This window comes from Pelophylax lessonae (assembly GCF_965119305.1).
Source record: "Pelophylax lessonae genome assembly, chromosome: 11".
NCBI classification, from domain to species: domain Eukaryota; kingdom Metazoa; phylum Chordata; class Amphibia; order Anura; family Ranidae; genus Pelophylax; species Pelophylax lessonae.
Window position 1 is genome coordinate 180,427,897 of NC_138778.1, and position 16,881 is coordinate 180,444,777.

Genomic DNA, 16,881 nt, shown 5'->3' on the forward strand with positions numbered 1-16,881 from the left:
AGCTAGAACATACTAAGGAAGAGGTCACAGAGCTTCCAGGGTCCTGCTGCTGCACACTAACAGGGACAAATTATAATAAAAAATGTACTGTCTGCACCCCCCCCCCCCTACTTCAGAGCACTGTTCTCAACCCTTCTCCCCTCCCCTTTCAGAGAACTGACCTCATTCCTCCACATTCACCACCACCAACCCCGCTACCCAACCCCCCCCCCCCCATCAGAGCACTGTCCTCATTCCTCCACATTCACCACCGCCAACCCCTCCCATCAGAGCATTGTCTTCATTTCCTCGCCCCCCCCCCCCTCCCCAATCAGAGAATTGTCCTCATTTCCCCACCCCCCTCCTCCCCATCAGAGCATTGTCCTCATTCCCCCCCCCCCCCCCCATCAGAGCATTGTCCTCATTTCACTGCCCCCCCCCCCCCAATCAGAGCATTGTCCTCATTTCCCTGCCCCCCCCCCCTTCAGAGCACTGTCGTCATCCCCCTTCCCCCTCTCAAAGCAGCATGGCCAGCCTCTTACAGTCCTACCTTACAAAAGGCAGGCCTGAAAGGAGGGCAGGAGCTGCCAAGCTTTTCTTGTTAACAAGCTAGTGATTGCTTGCCAAGACCGCCAAGCAACCTAGCAACCAATCATCTGCTTGCAGCTCCTGCAGTATGTTTAGACCTGCCAGCTCTCCCACCCTCTGCCCTGCTGCCAGGATGATAGTGCGCCAGCTGGGGTAAGTAAACAGCACAGCCAGACAAAAGAGAACACGAGACCAGGCTCCTAAATGGTGGGACCGTAGTGGTCTGAATGGGACTGTCACTCTGTCCAGGTCTGGACCGTGGTCCGCCATTAAGTGAAGCCTACTATAAATGGTTTCTGCTTTGTCCAATGTAATAAAGCTTGGCCAGTACTAACCTGCCGCCCAGCATAACGGAGGGCCAGTTTTCCGCTCACCAATGCTTGTACATCTTCTGGCCTGTTGAGAAAAGCAAATGCTGCATAAACACACAGAACTTTTCAATACTGAAATTGCTTATATACCAACATCTTGTAAAATAATTGGTCTTGATAGAACTTGCATTTTAAACTGGACAATTACCCCAAGCTAATTACTAAATTACAGAAAATCTGTTGTTAGCTCTTATTACATCAGATCCTGGTGCTGAGTAATATACAGGATCTAGGCTTAGGTATACGGGTGTCAAAACTAAGAATTACGTAAACCATCACAACATTTACACCTGTATGTACAGTACTCTTGTGTTCATTACACTGCCTGTCCTTCACTTATGACTGCTAAGCTGCCAATGCAAGAGGATTTTTTAATTGTGGGTTTCGGATTTTAACAAAAGGTGGAGACATTTCTATAGATTAGAAAAGCAGAGAAAAGGTAACAGAAGGTAAGTTTGTTAGGGAGAGACAAATGCTCAATTCATTAAGCTATAATGACAGCTCTTTACATTTGCAGGAGTGGAAAATAAATCACATGGCTGAAAACAATGATTAGAGCAGTTAATGAACGAATGCTTTACAGCATAGTGAATTCAGTATAATGTCCATAATAGATCTGGTAAATCTAACGACAACTGTACTGTCGTTACAAATTTGTTGGCCAAATTTAGGGCCCTAAAAATTTGCAATTTACCAAATTTGACAAATTGACACTGGAACATTTAGCAGAGTCAGAAAAGTGAAGAAAAAAAAATCCCTTGAGACATTTTGGATTTTTAATTATTAATTTTGAAGAACCCTTATAAGAACTTTCACATGAGGCAAAAAGCTACGCAGAAACTGATCTTTACCTAACCCTGACTCATGAAAGAAGGTAAAGCCCCAGGCAAGGTGATACATACGTGTTCAGCATTATCTTGCACAGCAGCATGTACTTCAGGGCTGTTATAGCTCTTGGACTGTCAATCGAATCATAGCCCTCAAAAGCCTCATAGAAATAGGAGTATGCTGTTTTCCAGTCCTTCTCTTCTGCTGCATGGATTATACCTGAAAATGATAGCACATTGCAGTCATATGTCTGCCGTACCGAACATCAACCCATAAGTTGTATTTTCTTCAAAACCTATCAACTCGTTAGGAACCTGTAATCCCACCACCATACAGAGACTGACAGCGTCCAAGGAACCAGATATCAGTGAGAATACTGAAAGCCTGTACACAGGGTCCTAAACACAGCACAGGGAAATTGGATAAGCTTTGAACCCATTAATTTGTTAGCTAGTTTAAAAAAAAAAAAAAAAAAAAAAAGAACAAACAAAACACTTTCAGACATATTTAAAGCTGAACTTTGGGAATTTGAAAAACACCCTTGCAGTGGGGTTCTCACTACACTGAAAGGATAAAGGCTAGTTTTTCCCTAGGGGACACAAAGACTTTCTCTCACCTTACCCCTTGCTCCTCCAGCATCTGCCATACACCTCTCCCACGCTCTCTCTAAGCCCCTTTCATATGGGCGGAGAAATTGCTCTCTACAGACATGTGTCCACTGACACACGATGGCATCCAATCTGATCCGATCCACTAAAAACAAACGGATCAGGATCTGTTCCCCATCCCTCTTCTGGCAGATCGGGTGACAGATGGAAACGGACAGTCAGTGTGTTTCGAGCCGAAAGACCACAGAGGAAAGCGGGCTGTGTCTGTGTTCAAGCCGTATCAGTGGAGTTGACACAAACCGGTCATGCACCTGCTCAGCAGGGATCAGGGGGAGAGATCCCCTGCTGACCAGGCAGATCTGCTGGCCGAGTCCGCCAGTGTGAAAGGGGCCTTATGAGCAAGCCCTTGGCATACAGGACAGATACTCCAGTATTGCACATGACGACATCACAGCTGAAGAGGATAGGCTGCAGGGGTAACCGGTTGCTGGGAAGGGGAGCCTTCAGAAGTGAGGGGTAAAGCAAAAATGTGCTTTCTCCTGGTACTCTAAGCAAAAACAAGCATTTAAGGCTTGCAGTGCTTGGGAGTATTTTTTGCATTTTCCTGGAACTCAGCTTTAACTAAGCAGCGTAATACATATGTTTGAAAAACTGCAATTAACTACAAACAAGGATTAATGAAGCAAATATCTGAGGTTGTAATGGATTAGGGTTGCTAGGCATGGTTAAGTTTTCACCTGGGCAAATTTGAAAAAAAAAAAAAAAAAAAAAACATTTTGTACATGTACATTTCCCCATGTTTTGTCTCTGCATATTTAGAAAACTTGGAAATATTGGATTCTGCCATTCATGTGGATGTTACTTGACACATACCACCTACCTAAACATTGTTCCTGACCAAGTACACCTCTTTAAGGAATGGTATTCCTTTGGTGGCAATGGCCTCTTTTAGTAGGATAATGCACCTTGCCACACTAAACAAATAGTTCAAGAATGGTTTGAGGAACACAATGAGGTTGAAAGGTTGACCTGCCCTCCAAATTCTCCAGATCTCAATCCAATCGAGCACATGTGGGATCTCCTGGAAATTCGATCCATGGAGGCTCCACCTCACAAATTACAGGACTTAAAGGATCTGCCACTTATCATACCACAACTTACCTTCAGAGTTCTAGTGGAGTCTATGCCTCAATGGGTCGGGGCTGTTTTGGCAGCAAAAGGGGGACCTACTAAACATTAGGTGGGTGGGCATACAATTATGACTGATGGGTGTGTGGCTACACTTAAAGCAGGCACATCTCATCTAACAAACAGATTTCCACACTTATTCTTGGCAGAGTCTTTTAGGGCTCATGCACACAAGCACATGGTTTTGCACAGGATCTTGCTGCCAGTTATTGATATGAAAATTTGTGCTTATGTTTACATGTGTACAGCATACATGGACCCCATTGACCACCGCCGCTGCTCAGGGATGATATGTAAACAATGAAAAATGTGTAGTCAGTGGCAGCGCCACCACTAATTACACACTATGATGTTTTATCTCCCCTGAATGGGTCTTTTATACAGCAGCCCATGTGCAGAATAATCTTGGCTAATTCTGAATGAATCAAGGCTGAAGCCATTCTGCTAAAGTGCACCACTTGAGGAGAGATGTAAACTTTAATAGTGTGTGATCAATGGCAGCATTGCTGCTGGCTACACATTGTCGATAAACCTTATTGGCTGACATGAAGTTATCTTTGCAGTACGCATGTAAAAGTTAGCATCATCGTACAGCTTAAAATACAGTCTATAAGTAGGACCGTGAAGGACTTTGGACCGCGCACGAGCTCATAGTATACAATACTGCTCTGCTCAGACCTGTATAAATAACAACTATACATAAAGCAGATTGTAAGCCAACCACATGAGTCCTTCCTGATGAGCGGTAATGTTTACATAAATTTTCTGACAAACCTGTTGATTTATACAATCTGCTCTTGATCATATACAAATACATACATAATTAAGAACACAACACCTCCATTTCAGTCTCAGCCCGACCACAGTGCTGTCCTGCATGTTGTTGGGCAAACAGCTGAAGTAAAACAGTGTCTCTGCTAAACCCTCATTCACAGGGTTTATTAACAGAAACACCTCAAGGATCAATATGTACTTGCACACAAGCAATAAATCAGTATAAGCTGCAATAAAACAAGGAAAAAATGCTGAACACAACATCATTTTACTGGTTTTCAAAAGACTACGACCATTTGTGTTACCTTCTTCTTCAGTCTTAAAGCAGATCGTTTTCACAAATAACAGGTCTTGAGAGTGACACTAACCTGACTGCATGTCCAGGGCTGCCTGAAGCTTGGGTGGGCAATAGATGGCGTTGGCCGTAGTACGTGCAGACGTTAACGCTGCTCTGGCTTTGGGTAAGTTACTAAGGGCATGGTAGGTCTTGCTCTCCAAGAGTTGAACTTCCACCAAAAGGGCTTTGTCGTCCATCTTTTTCAGCTCTCTTAAAAGTTGTGATCCTAGTAAGAGGTAAAAACAAAACTCATGTATGACCTGGCACATTCTTGATCAAATCTGTTTTTCTAACACATAAAAGAAAAATGGAGACATTTTACAAATAAGTGTATAAAAGGATCAAACCCCAATTACAAACCTAACCTAGTACTGCTATAAGCTGTCCCTTTTTATGCAACAGCTCCATTTTTCATCTCCATCGCACCCCACAATTATGGATTTTTGCACCTTTGACCTGACTTGATAAACAAGGAGGCAGATTTTGTAAAAAAAATAAATTTCTGTACATTCACGAAGTGCGCAGTAATGCTGATTTAACCCACAAAACTGTGAACTCAACGGGCAGCAATGCAACAAAACATCTCCTGTGACCTTCATTCAATCCTTCTAATTTGTAACAGGGTGGATAGACTAACAGTGCAATCAATTATAGGAGTGTCCTGTTGTGCTTATCCATGGACATTTCTTTGAAGATCTTTAACTATTTCAGCTCTCTCCTTCCAGCCAATTCCTTATGTTTTCCTTTTAGGCAAAACTGTAGGTGTTAGGAGAACACCAGCTGCTGAGAGGTGTGAATATGCACCCAAGATATACCCAATCCAGCCTCTCTAACGCCTGTTTCACACAGGCTTGTTTGTATAGGTGCAGCATGAACAGCAAGCTTTGAAAAAGCATTTGCAGAGCTTTAAGCAAGCTTTGTTAAAAGTACCATTCAGCTCCAGTTTGTAAATGCAGAACACAGATCCTAATAAGAATGCTGATTGAAACTGAAAATAAGCTGCTAGCAAGCTTCAGAGCTTTTTGAAGCTTGTCAAAAGCCTGCTGAAGCCTGCTAGCAGCTTGTTTAAAAAAGGAACGAACAGAGGGCGCACCAGCCTAGAGAATTATCTTTAAAACAATTTATTAAAATAAAATAGCATTGGTCTAAACATATATAGATACCAATATTTGCATGACTTCTATGCCGACAAATGTAACCCCCCCAAAAAAAGGGGGGGGGTGCCACTGTATTGTTACATTAAGGGGTTTTAAATAAAAAAATAAATAAAATAGCATACACATTGTACTCACAAAACAAGTTGGAACACGGGCAAACATGTGCAATCAAGGACCACCAAGACTCTCCTTTTTTTAGAATCTGTTTGGGTTACCACGACCTGTTGAGAGTGGCAGCACAGCAGGGACTACCTCCATTCAACCTGAATCGCATTCTCAGGATACCCGTTTCAAGATAACCCCTCAAGTGCAGGAGTCATATCTTTTGTACAGTACTTGTTTAAGGCTGGGTTCACACCTAATACAGATGCGTCTCACAGCAGGGGTCCGGTGCTTCCCTGTTCTCCATTTCAGGGATGAATCAGGTCCCAATTTTTGCTTAAATTCAGACCTGAAACTGAGCCAAAGAGGCACAGGACCCCTGTGCAATCGGCTCCGCAGCCGCCACGGAGATGTGTGAACCTGCTCGATTGAGAGCCGGGCACAATCTCCTGTCATGCAAATTGGGTGCAGGGAAATCCGCATCCAATTCGCACTAGTGTGAACCCAGCCTAAAGTGATAATCAACACTCCTATTAAGATCTCTGTTCAACTCTTATACAAGCTGAAGCCCGTGTAAAACAGACCTTACACAGGTAAAACAGCATTGAGTTCCAGTAACCTGGATTAGCACCCAGCCATGTTCAAATGAAGCACACGTTTCATTTTTCTAAGCAGAGAGTAAGTGGGGGGAAAAATACGAGGAGGTGGCAGTTTTTGGTAGAAGAGGCTTTATATGACTCTTCTGCCCCCCAAAAAATACTATACCTTTTATTAATTTTTTTTTTCTTTTTAGCTGTACACGGATTTTCCAGCTGAGTGAAAATGTAACTCCAGGACACACGTGCTGCAATATTATTTGTGGCAACCCAATGGCCAAAGAAAAGATGCTGGCCCAGAAAAATAATCCAATAGCATGGAGACAAGGAGGGAGCATCACACTGTCATCATTGGAGGAGGGCAAGCTAAGAGAAAAGACTGGAATACTGTGCAAGTGTTTACACATTAAATGAGAAGTACAGAAGTAAAGCTTATTTGGATGTACTTCTCCTGTGGATCACAGGAGTGCAGTTTGTTCTGCATTCCTGTAACCCGTTTTCAGCAGACAGCAAACTGAACCCCTCTGTCGGTTGATGTCACAGAGCCATGCCTAGACTGGCACCCGGCTCAGCAAGCCACTGGGAGCCTGAGCCGGCCACTCCCGCCCCCTCCACAGGCCAGTCAGCAGCCCTATACTCAGGGAGCTGTGGGAACCGAACAACCGGCAGTATTCGATCGCTTGGTTCTCAATGTTAGAGGCGCCGGGGGACAGATGCAGCGTCGGATCGATGCTGCATCCACCTAGGCATGTTACACTCTAAATACAGGTGTAACATGCTATAAACAGGTGAACTTATCCTTTAAGCCCTCAATCACATTGACTGCGGCTTTGGAATTGTGCGACTTCTTCTGAAATTGCACGATTTCAAAGCCGCCTGTCAGTGCACTTCGGGTGTGGCTTCGGGTGACATCATGCACAGAGGTCTATGCAAGTCATACCCAATATTGCCAAAAGTACTGCAGGAACTACTTTTTCAAATCGGTGCGACACCGCAAAGTCGGCGTCGCACAGATTTAAACAGCACAATTGCTGGCAATACGATGCGATTTAACCTGTCAAATCGCTCCAATGTGAAGAAGGGCTAAAAGAGCTCTCGTTTAAGTTTATAGCAAGAAAGTTCTACAGATACCACTATTCACACATTGATTACCATTTCACTAAAGAGTTATCAGTGTACTCAGGCTGAAGGTTTTATCTGATTGTGTGTGACCTTTCCTGGAGTCACATCTTCATCACCTATTCCCAACACAGTTCTAAAAGCTATTCTGAAAATGCTGTCAACTAAGTTTTCTTTTTTAAACAGGCTATAAATAAATGCTTTCTTGTAAATTTCAGGCTTTTATACTGTTTCCGCATTCAAGTTCGAATTCATTTTTTATAGTTAAGCAGAAATAGCCTAATAAAAGAACAATCACAAAAATAGCAAATCACAAAAAATTGATTACTTCCCTTTAGAGAACTCTAGCTCTTTGCTATTGTCCTTATTCCTAGGCTTCCATACTTCTCAAGCCACAACCCCCAGATATATAGATAAGGAATTCTGACACTTAAAATGAATGAATTTATGAAATCTGACCTGGGCACACATCTGTAGTGTTTACCTATCTCTCTCTAAAGCCCTATGTCTTTCAGGTACTCTGTTCCTCTGTTATCAGCATGATAACTTCTGACAAGTTATCTGACACAGGAGATAAAAGCAGCTGATTTTCTGTCGGGGAAGGGATTTAGAGACAGATAAGCAGAGAGCTTGTCTAGTCACAACACAGCTCTGCAGGTTTCTTCATTCCTCTACCTATGTGAAGGGGGGGGCGTGTGCCATTCTTCCAATCAGCTCACACACAGTGTATGCCTAGACTCCTCTCCCACTGCTAAATGAGGAAACAAGATTTGTAACACAATGTGCACTTTCTAAAGAGTGTAGGAAGCTGAAGACAGCAGATATACACGTAAACGTACAGTGGATATATAAAGTCTACATATCCATGTTAAAATGTCAGGTTTCTGTGATGTATAAAAATGAGACAAAGATAAATCATTTCAGAACTTTTTCCACCTTTAATGTGACCTAAAAACTGTACAACTAAGATGAACAACAAACTGAAATCTTTAAGGTGGTGGGAAGTAAAAATGAAAAACTAAAAATAATATGGTTGCATAAGTGTGCACACCCTTAAAAACGAATACTTTTTTTGAAGCACCTTTTGATTTTATTACAGCACTCAGTCTTTTTGGGTATGAGTCTATCAGCATGGCACATCTTGACTTGGCAATATTTGTCCACTCTTCTTTGCAAAAACACTTCAAATCTGTCAGATTTCGAGGGCATCTCCTGAGCACAGCTCTCTTCAGATCCCCCACAGATTTTTCAATGGGATTCAGGTCTGGGTCTGAGCCAATCGAAAACTTTAATCTTCTGGTGAAGCCATTCCTTTGTTGATTTGAATGTATGCTTTGGGTCGTTGTCATGCTGAAAGACGAAGTTCCTCTTCATGTTCAGCTTTCTAGCAGAAACATGAAGGATTTGTGCCAATATTTACTGGTATTTGGAACTGTTCATAATTCCCTCTACCTTGACTAAGGCCACTGTTCCAACTGAAGAAAAACAGCCCCAAAGTCTGATGCTGCCACCACCATGCTTCACTGTGGGCATGATGTTCTTTTGGTGATGTGCAGTGGTGTTCTTTTGGTGATGTGCCAAACATATCTTTTGGAATTATGGCCAAAAAGTTCAACCTTGGTTTCATCAGACCATAACAAATTTTCCCACATGCTTCTGGGAGACTTCAGATGTGTTTTTGCAAAATTTAGCCGGGTTTGGATGTTTTTCTTTATAAGAAAAAGCTTTCGTCTTGCCACTCTTCCCCATAGCCCAGACATATGAAGAATACGGGAGATTGTTGTCACATGTACCACACAGCCAGCACTTGCCAGATATTCCTGCAGCTTTTTTAATGTTGCTGTAGGCCTCTTGGCAACCTTTTCTTGTCTTTTCATCCATTTTGGAGGGACATCCAGTTCTTGGTAATGTCGCTGGTGTGCCATATTTTCTTCACTTGATGATGACGGTCTTTACTGTGTTCCATGGTATATGTAATGCCTTGGAAATCCTTTTGTACCCTTCTCCTGACTGATACCTTTTAACAATGATGCTTTGGAAGCTCTCTGTGGACCATGGCTTTTGCTGTAGGATGCGACTAAGAAAATGTCAGGAAAGACCTACTAGAACAGCTGAACTTTATTTGGGTTTAATCAGAGGCACTTTAAATGATGGCAAATGTTTACTGAATGTGATTGCTCAATTCTGAAAACAGCTACATCCCCAGTTATAAGAGGGTGTGCACACTTATGCAACCACATTATTTTAGTTTTTTATTTTTACTCCCCCCCTCCTAAAAGCTTTTAATTTTTTTTTTAACTGAGTTGCACAGTTTATAGGTCATATTAAAAGGTGGAAAAAGTTCTGATAGGATTTATCCTTGTCATTTTTTTTACACCACAGAAGCCTGACAGGGTTTTAACAGGGGTGTGTAGATTTTTATATCCACTGTATGTAGGGAGATTTATTTCATCTCTGTATCATCTGAGGCTGTTCACTTCACTGGGTATATGTGGGTTCACTTTAATAAAGAGTGTTATACCTTTCTAACTTTAATAAAGAGTTTTTTTAATAGGCTCCTTACAGGTTTGTGGCATAAAGTGCTAGGATGCAACACATACTAGCACATTATGACAGACTTTCCTTTCCACAGAGGCCTCCAGCAAAGAGCTGTTACTTCTCCTGATGCTTAAATCTTTACCCCCTCTTCCCTCCGTGTACAAGCTCTCCAATTTCACCATCACAGCATAGCACTCTCTGCAGTCCCAGTACACCCGGTGTGCCCTGAATGCAGGGCGTCCCGTGCATGTGCCAGTGATGTCATTGGCTGGAGCTGATGGCTGTATCTACCAAACAGCGCAAATTTTTAAAGAGACCTACAGCAGAATATAAGCTTACCTGTAGGTCAAAGTTTAACATAAGAATTTACTACCACTTTAATAGCATGCTTTTTCCAGGTCTGGAATTTAAAAAATATTAAACCCAGGCAACTAGCATTTGCACGGAAGGAAGAAAAGGCAACAGCCATACTTGACATGACATCTCATGACAGGTGTATTTTAACAATTAGACTTTGCATGCACTAGCAATAAATCAATGTGCTTTAAGGAAGTGAGTTTTCGGGTTCTGAAAGATCTTGGGTAACTGGAGTAAGTTGCCTAAGGCAGAGCAGGTCAGTTCAGTTCGGTTTCAAAAATAGAATGATAAAAACAAGGGGGGTTATTTACTAAAACTGTATGGTGGAAAATCTGGTGCAGTTCTGCAGAGAAACAATCAGCTTCCAGGTTTTATTGTCAACGCTTAAAGCACTTGTTACCCCAACACTTCATATTCCTGCTATATGCCTGCTGTCTCATGTACTTGTATGAGAAAGTATCCTGTTCTCTTTGTATTGCTTTTTGTGTGTTAAATCCCTGGTGTTCCTGCCAGTCCCTGTACTTTCCTATTAAAAACTGACCACACTAAGCAGGAGAGCACACTGTGGTCCTTTCTCTAGCTATGCTGGACACTTAGTGTACTCTCGTCCAATGATCAGACTTGTCCTGACACTTCTCCACTACACAACCATTCCCTGGGAAGTTTAGTGTGCTGCGGCTTCTCCTCCCCCAGCTCTTGGGCAGCTGAGAACAATGTGCTCACTTATAAAAAAAGGGGAAAAAAAACAGCAGTATTTATAATGTAATTTTATAGCTATGCAAAAATGTTTTGCCTATCTTTTCTATTTTAAACTGAATGGGTTGTTTTTCAAGGCGATAGTTTACTTTAATTGAAAAAGCTGACATTAGAAGCTGATTGGCTACCATTCACAGCTGCACTAGATTCTGAGTGCAACAGTTTTAGTAAATCTACCCCTATCCCTATCTATCTTTATGCTGGGTACAACAAATTTAGGTAACAATATATTTACAATAAAATGCTGTAGCTATTCCTCTTTAATAAAAAAAGATTTTTTTTTTTTTAAACACAGAGTGCTTATTTTTCTAATGCTCAAAATTTGTCTTGAAATATTTTATAAAAACACAATACTGGCTCAATTTTAGAGCCACAATGATGACGAATACTAGAGGAAGAGCTTAGATACGGTTTATAAAGTACAGATACAGGCTGCCATCTGCTGGATTACATACCCAAGTGCAATGCCTCTTGGTAGCGTTTAGTATCGAAATACAGAGAAACAAGTCGTGCCTAAAAGAAAGCAAAGCTTTATATTAGAGCTCTTATACATAAGTGGTAAAAAAAAAAAAAAACTATGTAAATGCTTTTTTTGAGAATCTGTTGCAAAGTTTTTTACCTGGAGATTCTGCCAGTAACAGCAGATATGACTTTAGGCTGACAACACTAAGCCACAGCTCCACAATTGGAGGCAGCGTTGTCAGCCTGCCATGCACACTCCTTCCAGTGGCCATTGGGCACCTATGAGGGCTAAAGGAAGGGCAGCCAAAACGCTGACTAAAGGAGTGCACATGGCAAGCGGACAATGCTGCTGCTACTTGTGTGGTTGTTACTATTTGGGTGTAATTCCCAAGACCTTAATAGTAGGTTTTAGCCTTCATCCCTTGAAGATTTTGGGGGGTGGTTTTTGGTACCTCGGGCCAATGATTTGGGACTTTATGGGCTAGTATAAAATATAGATTGGTTTGAAAAGCAGGGTTTTTTATTCAAAACAGATTAATAGTACATGGATACAATAATCGCATGAGGTGTGGGTTATAGACCCATTAGTGGTTGTTGAAGATAAGAAAGAAGAAGTGACATTTGTGATAGGTGACCAATGGTATGTCTCTCTATTATTCACACTTGGATGGCGTGAAGTCTGTAGGGAGATTTATCCTTAAATTCCTACGCGTTTCGGCTTTACGCCTTTGTCAAGGAAATTTTTCACCGTATCTGTAAATATATTAGTTGATTAGTAGAATATTATGCTGCCAATGAAAACTTTCCATTGGCAGCATAATATTCTACTAATCAACTAATATATTTACAGATACGGTGAAAAATTTCCTTGACAAAGGCGTAAAGCCAAACGCGTAGAAATTTAAGGATATCTCTCCCTACAGAATTCACGCCATCCAAGCGTGAATAATAGAGAGACATACCATTTGTCACCTATCACAAATGTCACTTCTTTCTTATCTTCACCAACCACTAATGGGTCTATAACCCACACCTCATGCGATTATTGTATCCGTGTACTATTAATCTGTTTTGAATAAAAAACCCTGCTTTTCAAACCAATCTATATTTTATACTAGCCCATAAAGTCCCAAATCATTGGCCCAAGGTACTTGTGTGGTTGTGGCTTAGCATTGCCAGACTGAAAAAAAAAAAAAAAACTGTTATTGGCAGGATCTCCAGGTAAGAACATTTTCAAGGTAATCACAAATGATGCCAACCACACTAACAAATAAATTAAGTGCTTACATACACTTTGATTTTGAAATGCAGTCTAACAGCAAAGTCAGATATAATATAAAACAATGTGTGTGCCATCAATCAGCAATATACTTTACCAGTACCAGTGAAGTCTTGGACTCAATACCAGAATGTCAACCAAAAGAAGGTAAAACAGGCAATTTGTGGATTCAACAACTTCAGCACAGTGGTTCTCAACTCTGGTCCTCGGGACCCACTAACAGGCCAGATTTTAAGTATTACCTTGGGGAGATGCAGACCAGAATACTGCAATCACTGAGCTAGGAAATGAGATCACCTGTGACATAATTTAGCTATCTTGCAAACCTGGCCTGTTGGTCGGTCCCGAGGAGAAGAGTTGAGAACCACTGCTTTAGCGGCTCCTCATTCATAACAATATCCTGCTTTGCCATTAGACTGGAATTGTAAAAGTTTAGGCATTTATTGATCTTCTAAATCATTTAAAGTGTCCCACTTGCCTCCAGTGCTTGGCGTAGAAAGGTCCTCTTCTCAGCCTTGGCCCATTCAATGCATTCCAGGCACAGCTCCACCTGCAAGAGAATGCTATTGCTTTACATATGTGCTTCTCACAGCTCAAACTGAACTCTAGGATAAGAAAATACTATCATGAACTTCTGGTCCACGTGAAAACCTCCCCAACATCCCTACCTTCCTTTAGGAGGATTCAAGCACCACCTCAGATCATCATTCTCATCAGATTCTCAGAAGGAGCATGCAACCTAGATCCCTTGCCTGTGCAGTTTACAGTAGGGTTTGTGCTCCTATAAGAATCTAATTCCGCCGCTAATCTGGAGTCGTCCCGGAAGATTGGAAATTGGCAAATGTCGTGCCCATTCACAAGAAAGGTAGTAGCGAGGAATCAAGCAACTATAGACCAGTGAGTCTGACATCAATAGTAGGCAAATTAATGGAAACCCTATTAAAGGATAGGATTGTGGAACATCTTAAATCCCATGGATTGCAAGATGAAAAACAACATGGGTTTACTTCAGGGAGATCATTTCAAACAAATCTTATAGATTTTTTTGACTGGGTGACTAAAATAATAGACGGTGGAGGTGCAGTAGACATTGCATATCTAGATTTTAGTAAGGCTTTTGACATTGTCACACATAGAAGACTTATCAATAAACTGCAGTCATTGAGCATGGACTCCCATATTGTTGAGTGGATTAGGCAGTGGCTGAGTGACAGACAACAGAGGGTTGTAGTCAATGGAGAACATTCAGAACAAGGTCATGTTACCAGTGGGGTACCTCAGGGATCTGTACTGGGACCAATTTTGTTTAATATCTTCATAAGTGATATTGCAAAAGGCCTCGATGGCAAGGTTTGTCTTTTTGCTGATGACACAAAGATATGTAACAGGGTTGATGTTCCTGGAGGGAAACGCCAAATGGAAAAGGATTTAGGAAAACTAGAAGAATGGTCAGAACTCTGGCAACTGAAATTTAATGTGGATAAGTGCAAGATAATGCACCTGGGGCTTAAAAACCCAAGGGCAGAATAAATGGATTTTTGTAAGATCTTACCGTAAAATCCTTTTCTCTTAAGCTCATTGACAGACGTAGTCTTCTTGATTCTCAAGAGCTGGGTTATGTTGTCTCCGCAGGAGTAGGACTAGGCAGAAAGACAAAACGTTCTGGCTCCACCTTAGGGGCAGTCCCTGAGGGTATATCCTCCCTCTCTCTGCTACAGGGAATCAGTTCTGTTCTAAAGCAGTAACAGAGAATTTAACCCAACCCAACTCAATGATAGAGGGGCGGGTACTACGTCTGTCAATGAGCTTAAGAGAAAAGGATTTTACGGTAAGATCTTACAAAAATCCATTTTTCTCTATCGCTCATTGACAGACGTAGTCTTCTTGATTCTCAAGAGCTGGGACATCCAGAAGCAGTGCCACAAATGAGGGGTGGGATTGACAAAATCAAATCCAATCTAGAAGGCCCAACCGGTGCCAAACTAGAAGTTTTAAAGGCTCATTATAAACAAAGAATGAGACTCAAATAAAAATTCCAACGGAAAAAACCCTCGAGGTAGACCACTGGTCTCCTCAAATGGCGGCCTGCAAAACCTTGCGGCCAAACGAGGCATCAGACGATGCCATTACATCAACTTTATAATGTTTTGTAAAGGTATGCACCGACGACCAGGTAGCCGCCTTGCACACCTGGACCACTGACGCCTGATGGCGAAAGGCCCATGACGCACTAAGTGCCCGAGTGGAGTGCGCCTTAACAGGGAACGGGGGCTCCCGACCCTTAATAGAATAAGCCTGTACTACCGTCTGTCTGATCCATCTGGAAATGGTCGCGGCAGATGCAGGCAACCCCTTTTTGGGTCCATCTGAGATCACAAAAAGTGAATCCGTCTTGCGAAACGAGTCTGTCGTTTTCAAGTATACCCTGATCGCCCGGACCACATCCAAGGAGTGTAAAGCAAACTCCCGAGGATGACTGGGCTTAGGACACAGGGAAGGTAACACAATTTCTTCATTCAGATGAAATTCTGAAACCACTTTTGGTAGGAAGGATGGATTCGGACGAAGAACCACCTTATCTCTATGAACCACCAGATATGGTGAACGACAAGATAATGCGGCCAGTTCTGACACCCTGCGTGCAGAAGTAATAGCCACCAAGAAGGCCGCCTTCTGGGACAACGTAGGTAGAGGAATCTCCCTAATATCTTCAAAGGGAGGTTTCTGAAGAACCGACAACACTAAATTAAGATCCCAGGGGGGTAACGGCGCGTGCACTGGCGGAGCCAGATGTCGCACCCCCTGGATGGAATTCCGCACCAAGGAATGAGTAGCCAAAGGCTTCTGAAAGAAGATAGCTAATGCTGAGACCTGACCCTTGATAGTACTCAAGGCCAGTTTCTGCTCAACCCCTTGTTGCAGAAAAGCTAATATTCGACTAATCGAATAAGACCGAGGACGGAACCCCAAAGGTTCACACCATGCAATGTAGGACTTCCATGTGCGATGATAAATCTTTCTGGAAGTCGCTTTCCTTGCTTCAACTAGAGTAGGAATAACTGAAGCTGACAATCCCTTGTCCTTCAGCACCTGGGTCTCAATAGCCAGGCCGTTAAAGCCAGCGATCGTAAAGCAGGATGGAAGATCGGTCCCTGAGACAGTAGGTCCTCCCTGAGAGGAAGTCTCCACGGGACGTCCGCCACCAGTCTGACCACGTTGGCGTACCAAGCTCGACGAGGCCAGTCCGGAGCTACCAGAATTACTGGAATTCCTTCCTCCTCTATCCTGCGAAGAAGTCTTGGCAGTAACGCGAGAGGAGGGAAGGCATACATTAGCTGGTATTGCCCCCACGGGGCGATCAGTGCGTCTGCGGTTTCTGCTAGAGGATCGCGGGAGCGAGCCACGAATCTCTGAACTTTCCTGTTGAATCGTGATGCCAACGGATCCACATCCGGGGTGCCCCACCGTAGGCACAACTGGTGGAAAACGTCTGGATGGAGGGACCATTCCCCCTGATCCAGAGTCTGACGGCTGAGATAATCTGCCTGCCAATTCTCCACCCCCGGAATGAACACCGCAGAGATTGCTGGAACAAATCGTTCCGCCCAGCGAAGAATGCAAGCCACTTCTTTGGCCGCTCGGACACTCTTGGTGCCCCCCTGGTGATTGACATAAGCCACGGCCGTGGCATTGTCCGACTGGATCCGAACCGGGCTGCCCTGGAGCTGCTCGGTCCAGTGAATCAGACAAAGTCTGATCGCTCTCAGTTCCAATACATTTATCGGTAACCTGGATTCTTCCGGGGACCAAAGTCCCTGGACAGATAACTGACCGAGAATTCC

The 16,881-nt window shown here is 42.8% G+C and overlaps 1 protein-coding gene across 1 annotated transcript in view; it reads right to left on the reverse strand.

Moving 5' to 3' along the window:
• Positions 1–16,881, reverse strand: part of PSMD11 (proteasome 26S subunit, non-ATPase 11) — a 67,916-nt gene that overhangs the window by 26,857 nt on the left and 24,178 nt on the right. Inside the window, exons 4-8 of the mRNA XM_082271273.1 lie at positions 13,518–13,589; positions 11,754–11,811; positions 4,705–4,899; positions 1,841–1,985; positions 903–963 (exon numbers count right to left, since the gene is read on the reverse strand). Of these exons, the coding sequence (XP_082127399.1) occupies positions 903–963; positions 1,841–1,985; positions 4,705–4,899; positions 11,754–11,811; positions 13,518–13,589 (531 nt within the window). The remainder of the gene's footprint in view (positions 1–902; positions 964–1,840; positions 1,986–4,704; positions 4,900–11,753; positions 11,812–13,517; positions 13,590–16,881) is intronic.